This window comes from Dermacentor silvarum, chromosome 2, assembly GCF_013339745.2.
Source record: "Dermacentor silvarum isolate Dsil-2018 chromosome 2, BIME_Dsil_1.4, whole genome shotgun sequence".
Taxonomy (NCBI): Eukaryota; Metazoa; Arthropoda; class Arachnida; order Ixodida; family Ixodidae; genus Dermacentor; species Dermacentor silvarum.
Window position 1 is genome coordinate 49,545,074 of NC_051155.1, and position 14,483 is coordinate 49,559,556.

The 14,483-nt window shown below is 47.9% G+C and overlaps 1 protein-coding gene across 3 annotated transcripts in view; it reads right to left on the minus strand.

Moving 5' to 3' along the window:
• The window catches only part of LOC119441463 (autophagy-related protein 9A-like), a 174,978-nt gene that overhangs the window by 119,789 nt on the left and 40,706 nt on the right, over window positions 1–14,483 (minus strand). For 2 of the 3 annotated variants that reach the window (XM_037706081.2, XM_037706083.2), the window contains exons 8-14: window positions 13,544–13,787; window positions 9,090–9,284; window positions 7,863–7,937; window positions 7,158–7,443; window positions 6,347–6,526; window positions 4,840–4,968; window positions 2,214–2,280 (exon numbers count right to left, since the gene is read on the minus strand). The exons of the other annotated variant lie outside the window; for it this stretch is intronic. In XM_037706081.2, coding sequence (XP_037562009.1) covers window positions 2,214–2,280; window positions 4,840–4,968; window positions 6,347–6,526; window positions 7,158–7,443; window positions 7,863–7,937; window positions 9,090–9,284; window positions 13,544–13,787 — 1,176 coding nt within the window. The remainder of the gene's footprint in view (window positions 1–2,213; window positions 2,281–4,839; window positions 4,969–6,346; window positions 6,527–7,157; window positions 7,444–7,862; window positions 7,938–9,089; window positions 9,285–13,543; window positions 13,788–14,483) is intronic. 3 annotated transcript variants of the gene reach the window in all.

Consider the following 14,483-nt stretch of genomic DNA (forward strand, 5'->3'; position numbering starts at 1 on the left):
GCCCTTAACCGCGACGGGGCGAAAAGTTTGCCTACGCGAGTTCGTATCTGCCCCCATTACCGCACAGCGCATCCCGCCCGCGCCCCAATTACGAAAGCCACGGAGCGCATCGCAAGTTGGTGCAGCGTGCACAAGATGGCGCCAGCTGCTTCCCCCCCACGTCACCGGCGGTCGCGCGAGGAGAGGGCGGAAGAGAGGTGATAAGCAAAGGCAACGCCTCCTCTGACGAGGGGCGCCTGTGCTCCCTGCCGCGCGCTCTCTCAACGGAAGCAACGGCAGGTGCGCCCTTGAGACGAAACTGATTTTGCAAGAGGGGGGAGAAAGCGATAAGCAAGCGGCGCCAGCACGGCCTATTTTCCCTTTACAATCTCCCTCTCTCAGCGAGCGCAGAAATGCACCGTGGAAGCAGCGGGAGGTGCGCCGACAAAGCGCAAAGCTGCGTCTCTCGAGACGAAGCTGCAAATATTGAAAGACTCGAAGTACGAGCTCGCGCAGTGGATGATATCAACGATTATGAAAACCGGGAGCGCCACTATCATGAAGGCTAGAAGCAGTGTCCATGCCGATCAACGGAAAAGGCGGGCTTCGTGCACCACGACGAAACCCCCCATGGGTGAAACCAACACGGTGGTGTCCGAACTCTGGGAGCACGTCGCTACTGACGATGAAATAGGTGGTGCTTCGATGGAGGAGTTTCTGTGTGCAAATAGTGCTGCCTCGTTCTGCGAAGAGAACTCTGACGCGGCGATAGTTGTCGCGATACACGGCGGCATTGTGCGACGGAGACGACGACAGCAGCAGCAGCGACGACGAGATTGACAATGGCCCGTCTTTGACACCAACCCCGAGGTTCAACCAAAGTGCGACGTCGTCGATCGAGTCGCTCATTGAATTCGTGCACGCTAAATTATAGCCGCCAGTGTTCACACAGCGGATGGACGCGATGCACACGGCGGTTGTGAATCCGAAACTTCCTCGAAAGCAAGTGCAGATTTCTATTTCAGCGTGCCTAACGATTGAGACGCTATTTAGAGGTATTGTGAGCAAAATATTCATCCTTCATCTTCTTCACCTGTACATAATCATCATCACTGTGCGGGGTCGTCTTCGTTTAGCACGTGGCTCAGCCGAATAAAGGCGACGAGACAACAGCTGTGCTGCTGCCTTACAGTATAAATAAAAGTTTTATTTTTCACGACCTACTTTCTACGTCAATTTTTTTATCGCAAGTGGCCGTTTCGGTTTCAGGAGTGCAAAGGTATTTTCGGCATTTTTTTTTTGGCATTCCAGATATAGACAGCGATGATCGGTTATAACGATCGGATTTCTCGTTTTTCTCGATATCATTATAAGTTGACTGCACTGAACCACTACGAGGTCCACAGAACCCTTCTGACTGGCCTCCCATTTAAAGAGGGCCTCCCGCTGGTCTCGCCATCCACAAATTGCCATCTCGCCGAGCTACGGTGGAGTTTCCCAGCTCCTCGGCCATCAAAATTGCTCCTCTCTCGAAGTGTGTGTCACACCGAACGCGCTGCATGGCCATAAAGTTGCGAATGAACCGAGTCGAAGCACGAAAGGCCGTAGGGTACTGCAGCAAAAATGGCGTTTATTCTAACAAAAAGCAAGTTTTGACTTCGGTCGACTTGTATGTGGATTGCATAGAGACGTAAAAGTACAGGTTGTCAACGTAATGCTAAAAACCACAGGATTTAGAATATCTGCTTTAATATAGTCAATTTTGCCATTAATTGCATGTAACGTAAGGGTTCAGTTCAAGCAACGAAAATCATGGAAAAACTCACTACAGTCGAGTAAATGCGGTACATATTCAAGGAGAAAACTTGCTCCAGAGGCAAGCGTGATATGCCGCACTAATTTACTTATCTAGTAACAATGCTCATTCAAATATGACAAGTTCGATCTGGCCTCTCGGGACCCAAGCCTGACATTTGGCCCTCCTACCACAGACTTCTATAGTGAAGAAAACCCAACACAGTGAAAGCACACCAAACAATTTTGGGGAGCTTCTCGTAAGAGAATGGGAGGTGGGGGGGGGGGAAGGCTTGGACATAAGATCACAAGTGCGCCAAGTGCCTTCAATCGTGTGGCCTATTCATGCCAATGCAAATGCATCAAGGTTAGCCTAAGTTGGAGAGCATTGGTCAAAGCAATGACAGAACGGAACTGCACGAGGCAGCTGTAGCACTGACCACGTTCCTTGAGGTTGTTGATGAACGCAGTGGATCCCTCGGGTGGCACCCAGTGGGGATTGGTCAGCTGAGCAGGAAAGAGAATTTATTTATTCATACAAATACCTACAGAGCAGCAAGTGAGAACCAGTGCTTCTCTCCTGGCATGCTTCCTTAATAAGCTAGACTACATGCACCCGTTAAGGTGCTGTTTACAGTAAAACCTCGGCGATACGAATCTCGCGGGGTCGCGTGAAATATTCGTATCACCCGAAATTCGTATCATCAAAATCAAGAAAAATTAATTTATTTTTACCCGAAAAGATTTCTAATAGTGGAATCCCATTGATACCTTCCTCGCTGCTGCGTTTTCCCAGCTGCTACGTCGCGTTTTCGCGGTCCCGACCTAAATCCCACTGACTTCCATGTATAGTCGAATCTCGATAATTCGAACTCGAAGGGGCCCAAAAATTTGTTCTAATTAAAAGGACTTATTTTTGAAATATTCGTGCACCATAGCACGACGTACGAATGGTGCGATTCGCGAAATATCGCGGCGCGCTAGCACACATCGAGCGAGGGCCACGAAACTGCCCGCGCTCGCTTCGCGATAACGGCAGAAAACGATACTTCAGGGTGCGGGCGGCGCAGGCACGGTGAGAGAGCGAGATTGTGGTTGTGAAGAGGAAGGGGCGACGGGCGCGCGTGGGGACCGTCGCAGGTGAGGAAGGAGGGCGACAGGGCAGCGTATTTGGCCTCGGCAACTCTGTCGCTTCGGTGGCTCCCCTCGCCCTTCCTCTCAACACCCTCGTAGCCTCCTCACCTTCGACTGTCTCCGTGCGCGTGCGCCACTCCCGCCGGCCCGGCGCCAGCTTAGCCCGCTCCCTGAAGTTTCGTTTTCTGCTGTTGAAGCGAGCGTTGGCTGGACTGGGCCTCCGCCGTTTCTTCCCTCTGCGCTGCAGACGAAGCGGTGGCTGAGACGTCGGCACGTACACGCGTGTTGTGGCGCCACGCAGGAACAGCGACCTTGCCGTCGTTTCTTCTTATTCTATTTTTTTTCTCCGCACGGAGTTGAGGGCTCTTGCCTAAGCTTTTGCTCTATGGCGGTGTCGGAGCAATGCCGGTCGGAGGCCCCGCCACGTGATTTGGCGCGCTGCTGAGAGCACTGTCGGTGCGCGGTATGTTCGAATTAACCATCGCAAATGCTTTCACGTTCGAATTACCGGGTGCTCCCCATGATACCTCGCCAATCTATAATGTACCGGCATGTCACGTTGCGTTTGAATCTGGCAGTCACGTAAAATTTAGCGGTGCAGCCAGCTTGTACATTGCAACAAGCGACCGATGCGTCATAACAAGCGACCGGCATGCACGTTGCAGATACGACGCACCCGCGCAGGTGCCGTATCCTGAAAGCGACGTGCGCATAGTGCGCGCCCGTGCGGACCTTATCGTCAAAATGATCTGCGATGTTGATAAAGTGCCTAGTGCCAGTAGCTTCATAAAGAATTTCTTTCTTTATGGTAGCTTCGTATGCGCTGTGCCTTTGACGTTTAGTTCGCGTTGAAGCGAGAGACAGCGCAAAGGTAAATTCGCTCGCTGCTGCTGCTGTGTTTCTGTTGCTTCACCTTTCGGGCGAAACTGCGGCTTTTTTTTTTCTCTCATTTTTTTTTTCACGGTCCCTTGAAAAACGTATCAACGGGACGTTTCCTTCTTGCCCAAATCGTCAACGATCACCTTCTGGAAGGCGTGTAAGTGCGCGCACGTGATCTTGGGAATGTTTTCGCACGCCACTGAGCGCCTGAGCAAGTCGAGTGCAGGGAGCGTTTTGACTGTCGGGGCTGCGCCTCGGTTGTTGCAGCAGCGGTCCTCGTCTACTTTCTCGCTAAGCATCGGCTAGGCTGTGATGTGGTCCGGTCCGCTCGACGTGGGGACCAATGACAGATTGCGCAGCCGCGTGACGTAGTCGGTTGCTTGGCGACTATGGATCCCGCCCAGATCCTGCTGTGCCGGCTTGCCTGTGCCGGTGGCCCCGCTGGGTCGGCCGCCGCCGCTTTTGCTCACGCGTTCGTATGATCCGTAGCGGCGCGGCAACACGTTCGGAACAGCCGATTTTTTTCGTATTGAGAGCAATGTATTTCGGCCGGGGAATGTTACGAATTCGTATCACACCAAAATTCGTACCAGCCGGGTTCGTATCACCGGGGTTTTACTGTACATTGTTGAGTACATCTCCCATTTTGCCTTTATGTGAAAGAAGCAAAACTTGAGGGTACAGCATTTAGTTTGCTTATCAAACTTTGCATGACAATTTGTACCAGTTTCAGTGCGACTGTCTACACTTCACCAAAAATCGGGCAACAACACTCCATTATGGCTCAACGAATGGCTAGAACCTGTTTTTGTCATTTCACAAACACAGGTCCCATTTTTTTTTTTTTCAGACGAGCAGGTAGGTTAAAAAAAACAATATTGAAGTTGCCCCGTCGCTTTTCACATATGAACTTGAAGCTACTGCAGTGTTACGTGTACATTTGTGCATACACACTGCAAGAAATACAGACTGCAACAGCATGGTAATACTCTGACATGAACATAAGTTATACAAAGTCATACAAAGGGGTGCCTCAAAAGGATAAAGGCCCACCGTGAAGTGCATGAGAGAGAGCTCAGTTTTTCCGTGCTGCGCCTGCCGCTGTTCGGGCTGCGGCTCAACAATGGAGACTGCTCCCGCCCCAACGTGGTCGTCGTCCTCACCACCATCGTCGGGCCTCCACTACACAGAGAAAGAACAGGGTACAACCACAATGTACCAGAGCTCTCGGACACCTCAGTCATTAGGTGTAGTTATTTAAAGGTTTTGTAACCGGCGCTCTTTCAACAATGAAGGCACTATGAAACGCCACCTCTAAGGATAAACACACGGCTGCAAAACACTCTGAAGTGTGTTGCGTTACTTCACTGTTGCAGCCAAAGACCAGCCCATTTCTGAATCATTCTCAACTGACACACAGAAGGTAAATGATCAAAGTAGGTACACGTGAACACCAGAAATTTCAAATGAAAACTAAACATTGCATCCTTAATATCTGCACTTAATATCAAGTACTGGGTACTTTTAAAATATTCACAAGTGCATCCATAAGCACTCGCTTTCATTTTTTTGCAAGTTCCATTAACATGAATTCGTGTTTGTTACTAACAGTGCCTGCAATTTCTTTGCATTTGTTTTTCCAACTCCCCTGATGAGCACCTTCTCAGGTGAAGAAGTCCCATCATGAGAATGCATTACAGATTGACAGAGCAAGGCACAATAGCAGATGGCACATCAGATGCTATTGCTCCCACTACACTTGTTCGCAATAATTTTTGAAGCCAACCTCCAGGAATTGTCACGCGACAAGTTCACCACATGATGGCTTGCATATGGACAATCGACACAAGGGCAATGTGCATATTCCATTCCCCTTACGGGTGCCAGCACACGCACGAATGCGCATGCACAACCACAATAGAGACAAACAAGGGAGCAATTAACAAAATCGATAATAAGTTTGTATTAAGAAGTATGCCCGCTAACCCTTAACTATAGGGTGCCTGCAAAATATTTGCGGTTGCAATTGAATGGTAGGTTGCAAAACCACCTACAATTCAAATTGATATTCATATCAGGTAGTTATTAATTCAAGAATCACATGAAGTAACAACAGCAATCTTACGTTCCCAGTAACATTTTAATGCTATAATTGAGTTATTTGCGCTGACATGAGCACGATTAAGAAAGGACTTTTACATAGGTGGAAAACTTCCATGCAATCAAAATTTTTTGGATGAGAAACAGTCAGCTTGCGTACTTTAACACCAGACAAAAGGCTTGCATCAGGTTTTAAGATTACCAGCAAGTTAGATAAAAGGTATGCAATATGGAATAAATTCACTACCATTAGTTCATTTTCATTACTGTTGTGCCCTGAACATTCGATTTGTATCAGCTTTGATGCCATTTTTATTCTAATTTCTATTTCATTCAATTTCATAATCCAATCAATGTTCAGCTCCAAAATTTGCAATTAGCATTGCTGATGCAGTTCCCATTAACAGTGCAGCTCCCCTCAACCAGTGATTGCAAGCAACATGTGCTACAAGCCCCTTACCTGCGGGCTTCCGTGCTTGCGAACATCCATGAGGGCGAAGGAGCAGACGTCCCCAACGCCCACCACCTCCACAGTGAAGTTGCGCAGGAAGTCCACAAGCTCAAGCGCTCGAGGCCGCATTGCAAAGATGAGCACCAGAGGGGTGACCACCGGGCTGACCACTTCCTCCAGAATGCGCATCTGTGGCGGAAATGACAGGACAGTGGGGCCTCATAACTCAAGAAGGTATAACACTGGCAGAAGGCACCAAAACTTGCCCCTCCATCAGCTTGCAATTCCAGAAACAACCAGAAAAAAAGAAAAAGAGCCACTTTGTCCCCCTTAATTTGGCAGCCTTGGTGCCATAAGGTAACACACGAGGTTTCATTGGCCAGTTGTCTCCTCCCAAGTTCACAGAACTACAGAATGACTGCAGTCGAAAAGATGTTCGACATTCGCTGCCATGGCTGAGTGGTGCTGGCTAACACTCTAGGGGCCAGGTTTAGCACACGTACACAAACAACCAAGAAAGCTGGCGAGGTGACAGCTGCTGCTACAGCTCAATTGGTACTAGATCATCGCACACATTGTGGAGGTTTGGTTACCACTGGTGGCAAGTCTGTCTTTTAGTCTACTTTTGTGCCCCAATTTATACATTTCAATTAAAAGAACTTCATTCCCACCCCACACTTCCCTTGGCTTCATTGCCTGTAGGATTTTCTGTGGTTGCAGCTAAGGAAAAAAAAAAAAAAAAAAAAAAAATCTAGCCCTTCTCACTCGGCAACTTATCAGTTTCCTTTCACTTAAACGATTGCACAGAATTTGCACTTACGGCCTTGTACTGGAACAAGTGGGCGAACTGATCCCGCACGACAGTCGTGTGGCACAGGCCCTTCCAGTGGTCGGGCATGTAGTGAATCTGGGCAAGAATGCTGGTCATGAGCCGCTCGGGACGCCAGACCAGGTTCTCGTCGGGGATGAGGTTTCGGGAGATGGCCACGACGATGCCAAGCACCGTGACGATCATTAGCACGTGCTCTACGGAGAGCACGTCCTCGTCGATCACTGTCAGTAGCAGCAGCACCGCCAGCGGTGCCCCCGCAAAGAATGTCACACTCCTGCATGTGCCCCACAGAAGCGTTTGGAAGGGCTGGTCGCTCGACAGAATCTCAAAACCAAGGTGCAAGTCATGAAACAACACGCTGTTCACAGTCGCAACAAATCTTGCGCAGTTGATATCTACGGCATCAATTGTTTGGTCAGGCAGCGTGTAAGGGAAAGAGCTAGGATGCATGTAGAAGTAAAGGCCTTCGTTGCTGACCATGTCAAGAGTCTGCAACATTTCACGTATTGACTCCTGGTTCCACTGAACTGTAAGAAACTGTGTCAGTTTAAGACAGTCTATTCCGACACTGTCTGTTCTGATAAACAAAGCATCGATTGACATTCCGGAACACAAAGGAAATGGCATGAAAACAAGACAAATAGCCGAGAACCGACAATCAGGCTCACGTCAATGATAGCCAGTAGCACTCACTTTGCAAGGATGATCACAATGTGAGAAGAGAAGATGCTCATGTACTGGCAGGCAGGTCGGTAGCCACGGCATAACCTGAAAGAAACAGGCCCAGCTTTTATGCACGCCTCTCACTGCTTGGCTTATCAGTGATTGAAAAGCTTTCCCCAAGCTGCCAACACATCTGCCCAAACACTTGGTGTGCACATAATAACAGCCAAGTGCCTAATAAAGAGATGAATTATTATGCCGGCAATTGACTGTTTCACGGGATTTAAAGTCCAAAAGTAACAAGAGGGGCTCAGAGAGAAAAGTTCAAGACTCTGGATTAATTAAAAGGAAGCTTTTGCTCGAGGACTCCCGTCTTAACATTTTGGGATGGAGAAACCATTTCTTTCGGCAACCACTACACTGAACATGATGAGGTCTCTTGCATTACAAAAACGAAAGCAGTAAAAATCCAGTTAATGGTGAAAGCCAAATTTTTATTTAGGCTGTCAATTTTTAATAAATAATTCTAGAAGATCGCAAAAAAAAAAAACTGAGCTATCATGTTTGTTAACTCGACAATAAGAAAACGATATCACAGGTAGGTGAACTGCACATAATAGTCCATCCAAAGCAGACAAAATATACCGCTAATATGAGAGTAAGATGTCCACAAAATGCTAGTAAATAATTTATTAAGTTCACTTAAACAGAAAATCCAAGCACCAAATTTGTCCACTTTAGATGCTCGAACGGACACAGTTGACAAAAATGCGATATCTATTTTTTCAGCAGAGTTACAGATTTGTAAACTTCATGCTTCCATTTATAGTGGAATCTCGTTAATATGATTTTTGCAGGAACCGGAAAATAAAGAGTGTCATGTGAAAATCGTTTCGAAATTCCACTGTATTTTGATGGGTTCCAGTTTTTGAAAATTCTTGTAAAAATTTGTCCTAATCAAAACTTTGCTCCCTACAGTCATTAGAATTTAACTTTCTCCCTCAAATGCAACGAATTCCATGGTCCAGCATATTCTCGGAGTCTCTTAAACGCATTTCTGTTTTATGTGTACTTGAAAACTCAGCATTGGTGTAGGCCCAGAGCTAAAGCTTCCTCTTAAACCACATCCGACCACCTTGGTTTCTTTGTCATGCACTTCAAACTACAAATGCTAGCACTTCTTTTTAAGTTCGACTTCATCAACGTGTAGCCACATTGAGTAATCAAACAAGCAACACGTCGAAACATATTATATACCTGGTGTTAAGTTCGTGGTCGAGCTCGTTGAAGTGCCGCAGGAAGAGGCGCCCGTAAGGAGACCACGTGCGCAGACCGAGCACACCTGGCTCCCGCTTGATGAGATCAGTGTAGCTGTAGAAGAAGTACATCACCTGCCACGCCAGCACCAGCGGAAGCAGCACCAGGTTCACCAGACCCACCCACAGGATGCGCCTGCAACAGCCAACACCAGCACACAAGGCTGAGAAAGCAACTTGTTGCTCTGGGCTACTTGGGGTTGCCATGCTTAATAAACCATATTTATAATTTACCGAATTCTAACGCAGCTCTTTTTTGATCTTTAAACAAAGAAGGGTCTGAAAATTTTGCGTGCACTACATTTAGATATGACAAAAATCTGTATTTGTGTCATTGGCAACAGCCCACCTTAACGTCAGTATCACTGTCATTGCAAGATGGTAAAAAGTTATTGCACAGGTTGGCATCAATGAAACTCCACTTTCCTTATTATGAAAGCTAATTCAAAAGATTGGTAAGTGCAACTAAATTAACATACTGTGAAGGAGAACTCTGAAGGTTTCATACTATTCATATTGTAAACCTTGGAAGTGCGGTCCCCTTCTGTCCTGTCGTAAAATTGGAAGCTAATTAAATTTGGGTGCATATTTTCTTTCTTTGAACCTATAAAAACTGGCTGTACATTATAATTGAGCAAATATGACCCACGAGTTTTACAGCGAAGCTATCATGTTTGTAGGCTGCGTGTAAGTCGTACTTCACGCATTTTTTTTCTGCAATTTACTTTTAAACATTAATTTATTTCAATGAGGCACTTGCACTTGGCGGACGGTCTAGAAGAATGAGGATGTATGCTGCACTTCCGCAGACGTGCGTGCGCTAGTGACGTGCATTGCTTATGGTGGTGATGCTTGTGTAATGTCGTCAAACGTCCGCACCAGCTTCACTGTACATCCACATTCACAGGGTGGATTGGAGGCAGATATTTTTTTTTAATGAAAGGCAAATGGTGACAGCAAGCACACTTATGAGCATGTGTGTCAACACAAGATTGCCGAGGGTTATGGTGTGTGAAAAGTTTTGTTTGTCCTTTTTTGTTTTATTCTTGTACGTCTACTGCACGGTGTCAGTACCATTCAAGACCAGTGCAAATATCATGCACAAAAGAAATAAACCTCAGTTTAGATTAGCGCTTGCATGTGTGCACCAGCGTGCTTTCATCCTTAGCCTATTTGCACTAGTGAGGCGAGAGCTACTGGTCGCAGATCAGCAGAATGCAGCTTCACTCGATCTCCAGACCATCTCACTCAAGCACTGCGCGCACCAAAATTAAATCGCAGTGTGGCTCCAAGCTGCAAAATCCGACAAAATCTCAACACAGGTGAAGTGTTCACCTCACGGCATGCTGGTGTGCACACATTGCTCCTCCAAGTTCCTCAGCAGCAACTGTACACTGGTCACCAGAAGACAAGCATTGAACTTAACATGGCCCACTGTGTTTCTCACAGCAAACTTGTACAGTAAAAACCTTTCAACCTTCGTTAATTCAGAAATCTTATAGTTCGGACCTGTCCTGTGGTTCTGGCACGCATATGCATTATTTAATGATCTTAGTCTCGTTATTTCACTTATTTTGTTGTGCACTGATTAATTAAGTACAGTGGAATCTCGATGATACGAATCTCACAGGGTCACGAAAAATATTCGTATTAGCCGAAAGTCGTATCACCAAAACACAATTTGTGGGGATGCGGGACTCTCGCGCGTCTCCTGTAATCCGGCTTCACCGCGTAGCTAAGTGCCGACGGTGGTTGCGGCGCGTTGGGAGAGATGGCGCTAGTGTCGCGATGCTAACGCGGGGTCACTTGGGAGAAAAAGGTCGGAGGCGCTTTTTTTTTGGGTTGGGATCGGCGACCAACACGCACGAACGCTTCGCGCGTGCGCCGTCGCGCGAGGCTTAGAGCGGGACACCGGTATGGACGAACACGGATCGTTCGAGCACGCCACCGTTCGCGTGACTGTACACGTGAACGACTAGGCGATGGTGTCATAGCATGGGGCGAACGTATTCGCTCGCTATCGGGTCGCGGTGAGTCGGACTTCCTTGATTTGTCGTGCGCCCGTGTGAACGTTCTATTGGTTGTAATTCGGCTAGTATGTATTAGTGTATGAAAGGTGCAATAAATGCCCTTTTGATTGTTTGCACTACTATGTGTCGTTCCTTTGTCCCAAGAGCACATGTGAGACCCCACAAATTAAAACTAGCTAAATTAAAGGGGGACGCGGGGATCAGATCGCAAAAATAGCTAGAAAAATCGATTTTTGAAAACCACGCGTTTGGGTATCTGCAATGCCTACTCTACACTGTATAAAAATGGTTTGGCTGAAAACGCACTAAAAGTGTCCAAAAAAGTTTAATTCGTAAGTGCGCAGAGCGAGAAAACAGCTTTAAATCACGCAAAATCACCGCAGTTTGCAGAGACATATCTCGTAATTTCCCGCCACTGAGTGCCGCCATCTTGGTATCATTCGAAAGCTCAAAGTTTCGCCATTTCGCTTCTCAATTCGTCCGTCGTCGCCATCTTGTAACAAACGCACAAACAAAAAACAAGCGCGGGTCTGCGATAGGTAGTCACACGGGCCCTCCGATGAAAGCGGGCCTCCGATTGACTGCCGTGCTGAAAGGCGTCTCTCCATTGGTTGCTGCAGTTGTCTGCTTCGTAAAGATGGCAACCGCAGTTGTCTGCTTCGTAAACCACGCCGGCGTCTTCACGTGACACACAGAATTCGGATTACTGAGAGCTCCCAAGTTAGTGATGGATCGTCGCTCGTTGGTGAATAAACTTTGGACGAAGCACGCCTTCAGAATACGGAAGCGCAAGCCTCCTACGGCAAGAAAAATACGGCGATTAGCGGGAGAAGCGTAGGAGCACCCGACTGAACGAGCGCAACCTTGCACCGTGGATTACGTGCCGCGCTATCTTGCACCGTGTGACTCCAGCAGCGAAACCGACAATAGCTCTGTGCCATCGGCACCGATAACGTAGGAAGACGCGCCAACAGAGGTTCCCGAGCCTCGGCGTACGGCTGCGCGAATCAGCCGAGATCGTATCTCGGTAGACATAGCTCGCTGCGACTAGGCAAAATGGCGCAAACAAAGAACGTGGCCCGAAGCACGGCCGCCACTCCGTCCGATGGCACGCGGAAAAGGAGGAAAAGCACAAAAGCAACAAAAGTGCCACCGCTTCAAACTCTTCGCGCCCAGTCGCGGCCTCCGTGCTGTCTGGCGCCACGTCCGCGCCAAAAGAAAAAGGGAGAAAGCGCGTGACTGCGCGCTGTTCTCTTTCGCGGCCGTCGGTGGGGCGGCGTTTATTCGTATCAACCGACACGAGTCGAAAATCTATTTGTAACAACCGTTTTCTAGCACGTTGCACAGTAATGGGACTCGGCCGGGACCGCAGAAATATTCGTATCATCCGGAAATTCGTATTAGCCATGATCGTATCATCGAGATTCCACTGTATAAACCGCATGCACACGATGTTGCACGCGACTGCGACAAGCGACGCGATGGGGATGGCTGTCGCGGTCACTCGTCGCCTACAAGTCATGCGAGCGACGAGACGAGCGACGACTTTGAGCGACGTCTCCCCGGTGTTGCCGGTATAAGGGCAGCAAATACTCGCCGAAACTGGCGTGACGCTTGCTCTATTAATTTAAGTTCGTGTGTTTTAGTGTAAAGAGCAGCATAAATATTTCTAAAGGTCTTGCACTGTTATCCTGGCACGTATCAAAATCTAGTCGTTTGCTTGTTCCGTGGTAGTGCTTGCCTCATGTATATCCAGTTCTGGCTTCGCGCTATTGGCTAGTCGCTCATAGCACTTCCGGGCGACGAATTCTAGATTTCTAGAACCGAGTGATTGAGCGAAAAGACCGAGTGATCTGTTTATGTGACGGTCTGTTTCATCACTGGAAGTCGTCGCTCGTCGCGCACAAAATCGCTCTCATTCGGTTTCGGCTTTAATGCATAAGAGATGGAGAAAGAGAGAGAGAAATAAGAGATGGAGAAAGAGCGAGAGAGAAATAAGAGATGGAGAAAGAGAGATAGGAGAGAGATAGAAAGAGAGAGAAAAACCAAGCACGGAGTGCCACAAGAGAGCAAAGCAGCACGGGTTGTGCTAGCGTCCAATCAAAACAAAGCATTGGAGTTCGCATTGCCATGGTCGTCGGCGGGAACCATACAGGAATCGCAAGAATGCTTTGTGCCTCATTCTTACGTTTAGCACTGTGCATGACACCGTGTTGGTCATGTGCCTTCGGGACTGCGTGGTCGCCATCTGTGGTCACGACAACAGCGAACATGGATTCATCTGCAGTAGATGAGGCTGCCAGAAATACCAGTTGCTAAAAATACAAGACCTGGTCAATGAAGGGCCACCCGTGCCGTAACTTGCCTGGACAGCTGCTGTGCCAGGAGGTCCCGGTTAGCAGGCCGCTTGTACTGCTCCCGCAAGTGCCAGGTGTTCTCAAAGGGCGCACCCGGGAACCAGAAGAGGATGAGCTCGAGGTTGTACTTGAGCCCCTGGGTGAGATACACCACGGAGCCGAGCAGGGGCAACGTGAAGTGAAGTGGCAGCACATCCTTGTTCACCAGTGCCACCATGTAGTTCTTGTAGCGAAGGATGCGGTTGTAGATGTCTGCGTTAAGAAATCACGCCTGTCAGCACAGCAGGCAGTCACCTGAAACTTGATCAGTACTCTTTGTCAATCACTTTTGGTGCTATCGCTTTCTGCAGACACCGATAGGTTAAGTCAGCTGGCAGAACGGCTGTTGCTCTTGTGAGGTGCAGCGCAAGACGCCATGAAAAAGTGAGCACTCCCGAAAGTGATTGACCAGAAATACGGCCTCTTATCAGGAGTCTTACAACAGGTTTCAATTGCTAATTCTGCTTTGGTAACCATCAGCAAGAAAAGCACGGGGAAATTGAGGTGGTTGTTGCTTGCAGGAGGACGTCAATATTTTTTTTTTTCATATGCAGTCACTGATCACTTATTAACCCTTTATTTACAAATGTTGCCTACAGGCAACATACCAGAACTTGCAGCAATAATCCAGGACTACACCCAGGAGAACGCTTTGAGCGCTTCCACATACAGTCGAACCCACTTATAGTAACAATATTTAAGTGCCACGAAAATTCCATTGTTATAACTGGGTTGCATGAAAAAAATAAGAAGACAACTGCTGTGAGAACACTACAATGGCGGGAGGCCAGTGCCCCTCCACGCCACCTTCCTCCATCTGCTTCTGATTGTGTTGACTCATTCAACCGTTTACTGCGCAGTCTGATGGCATGTAACAAGCCACGGCTGTCGGTGTTCAAGAATGGCACT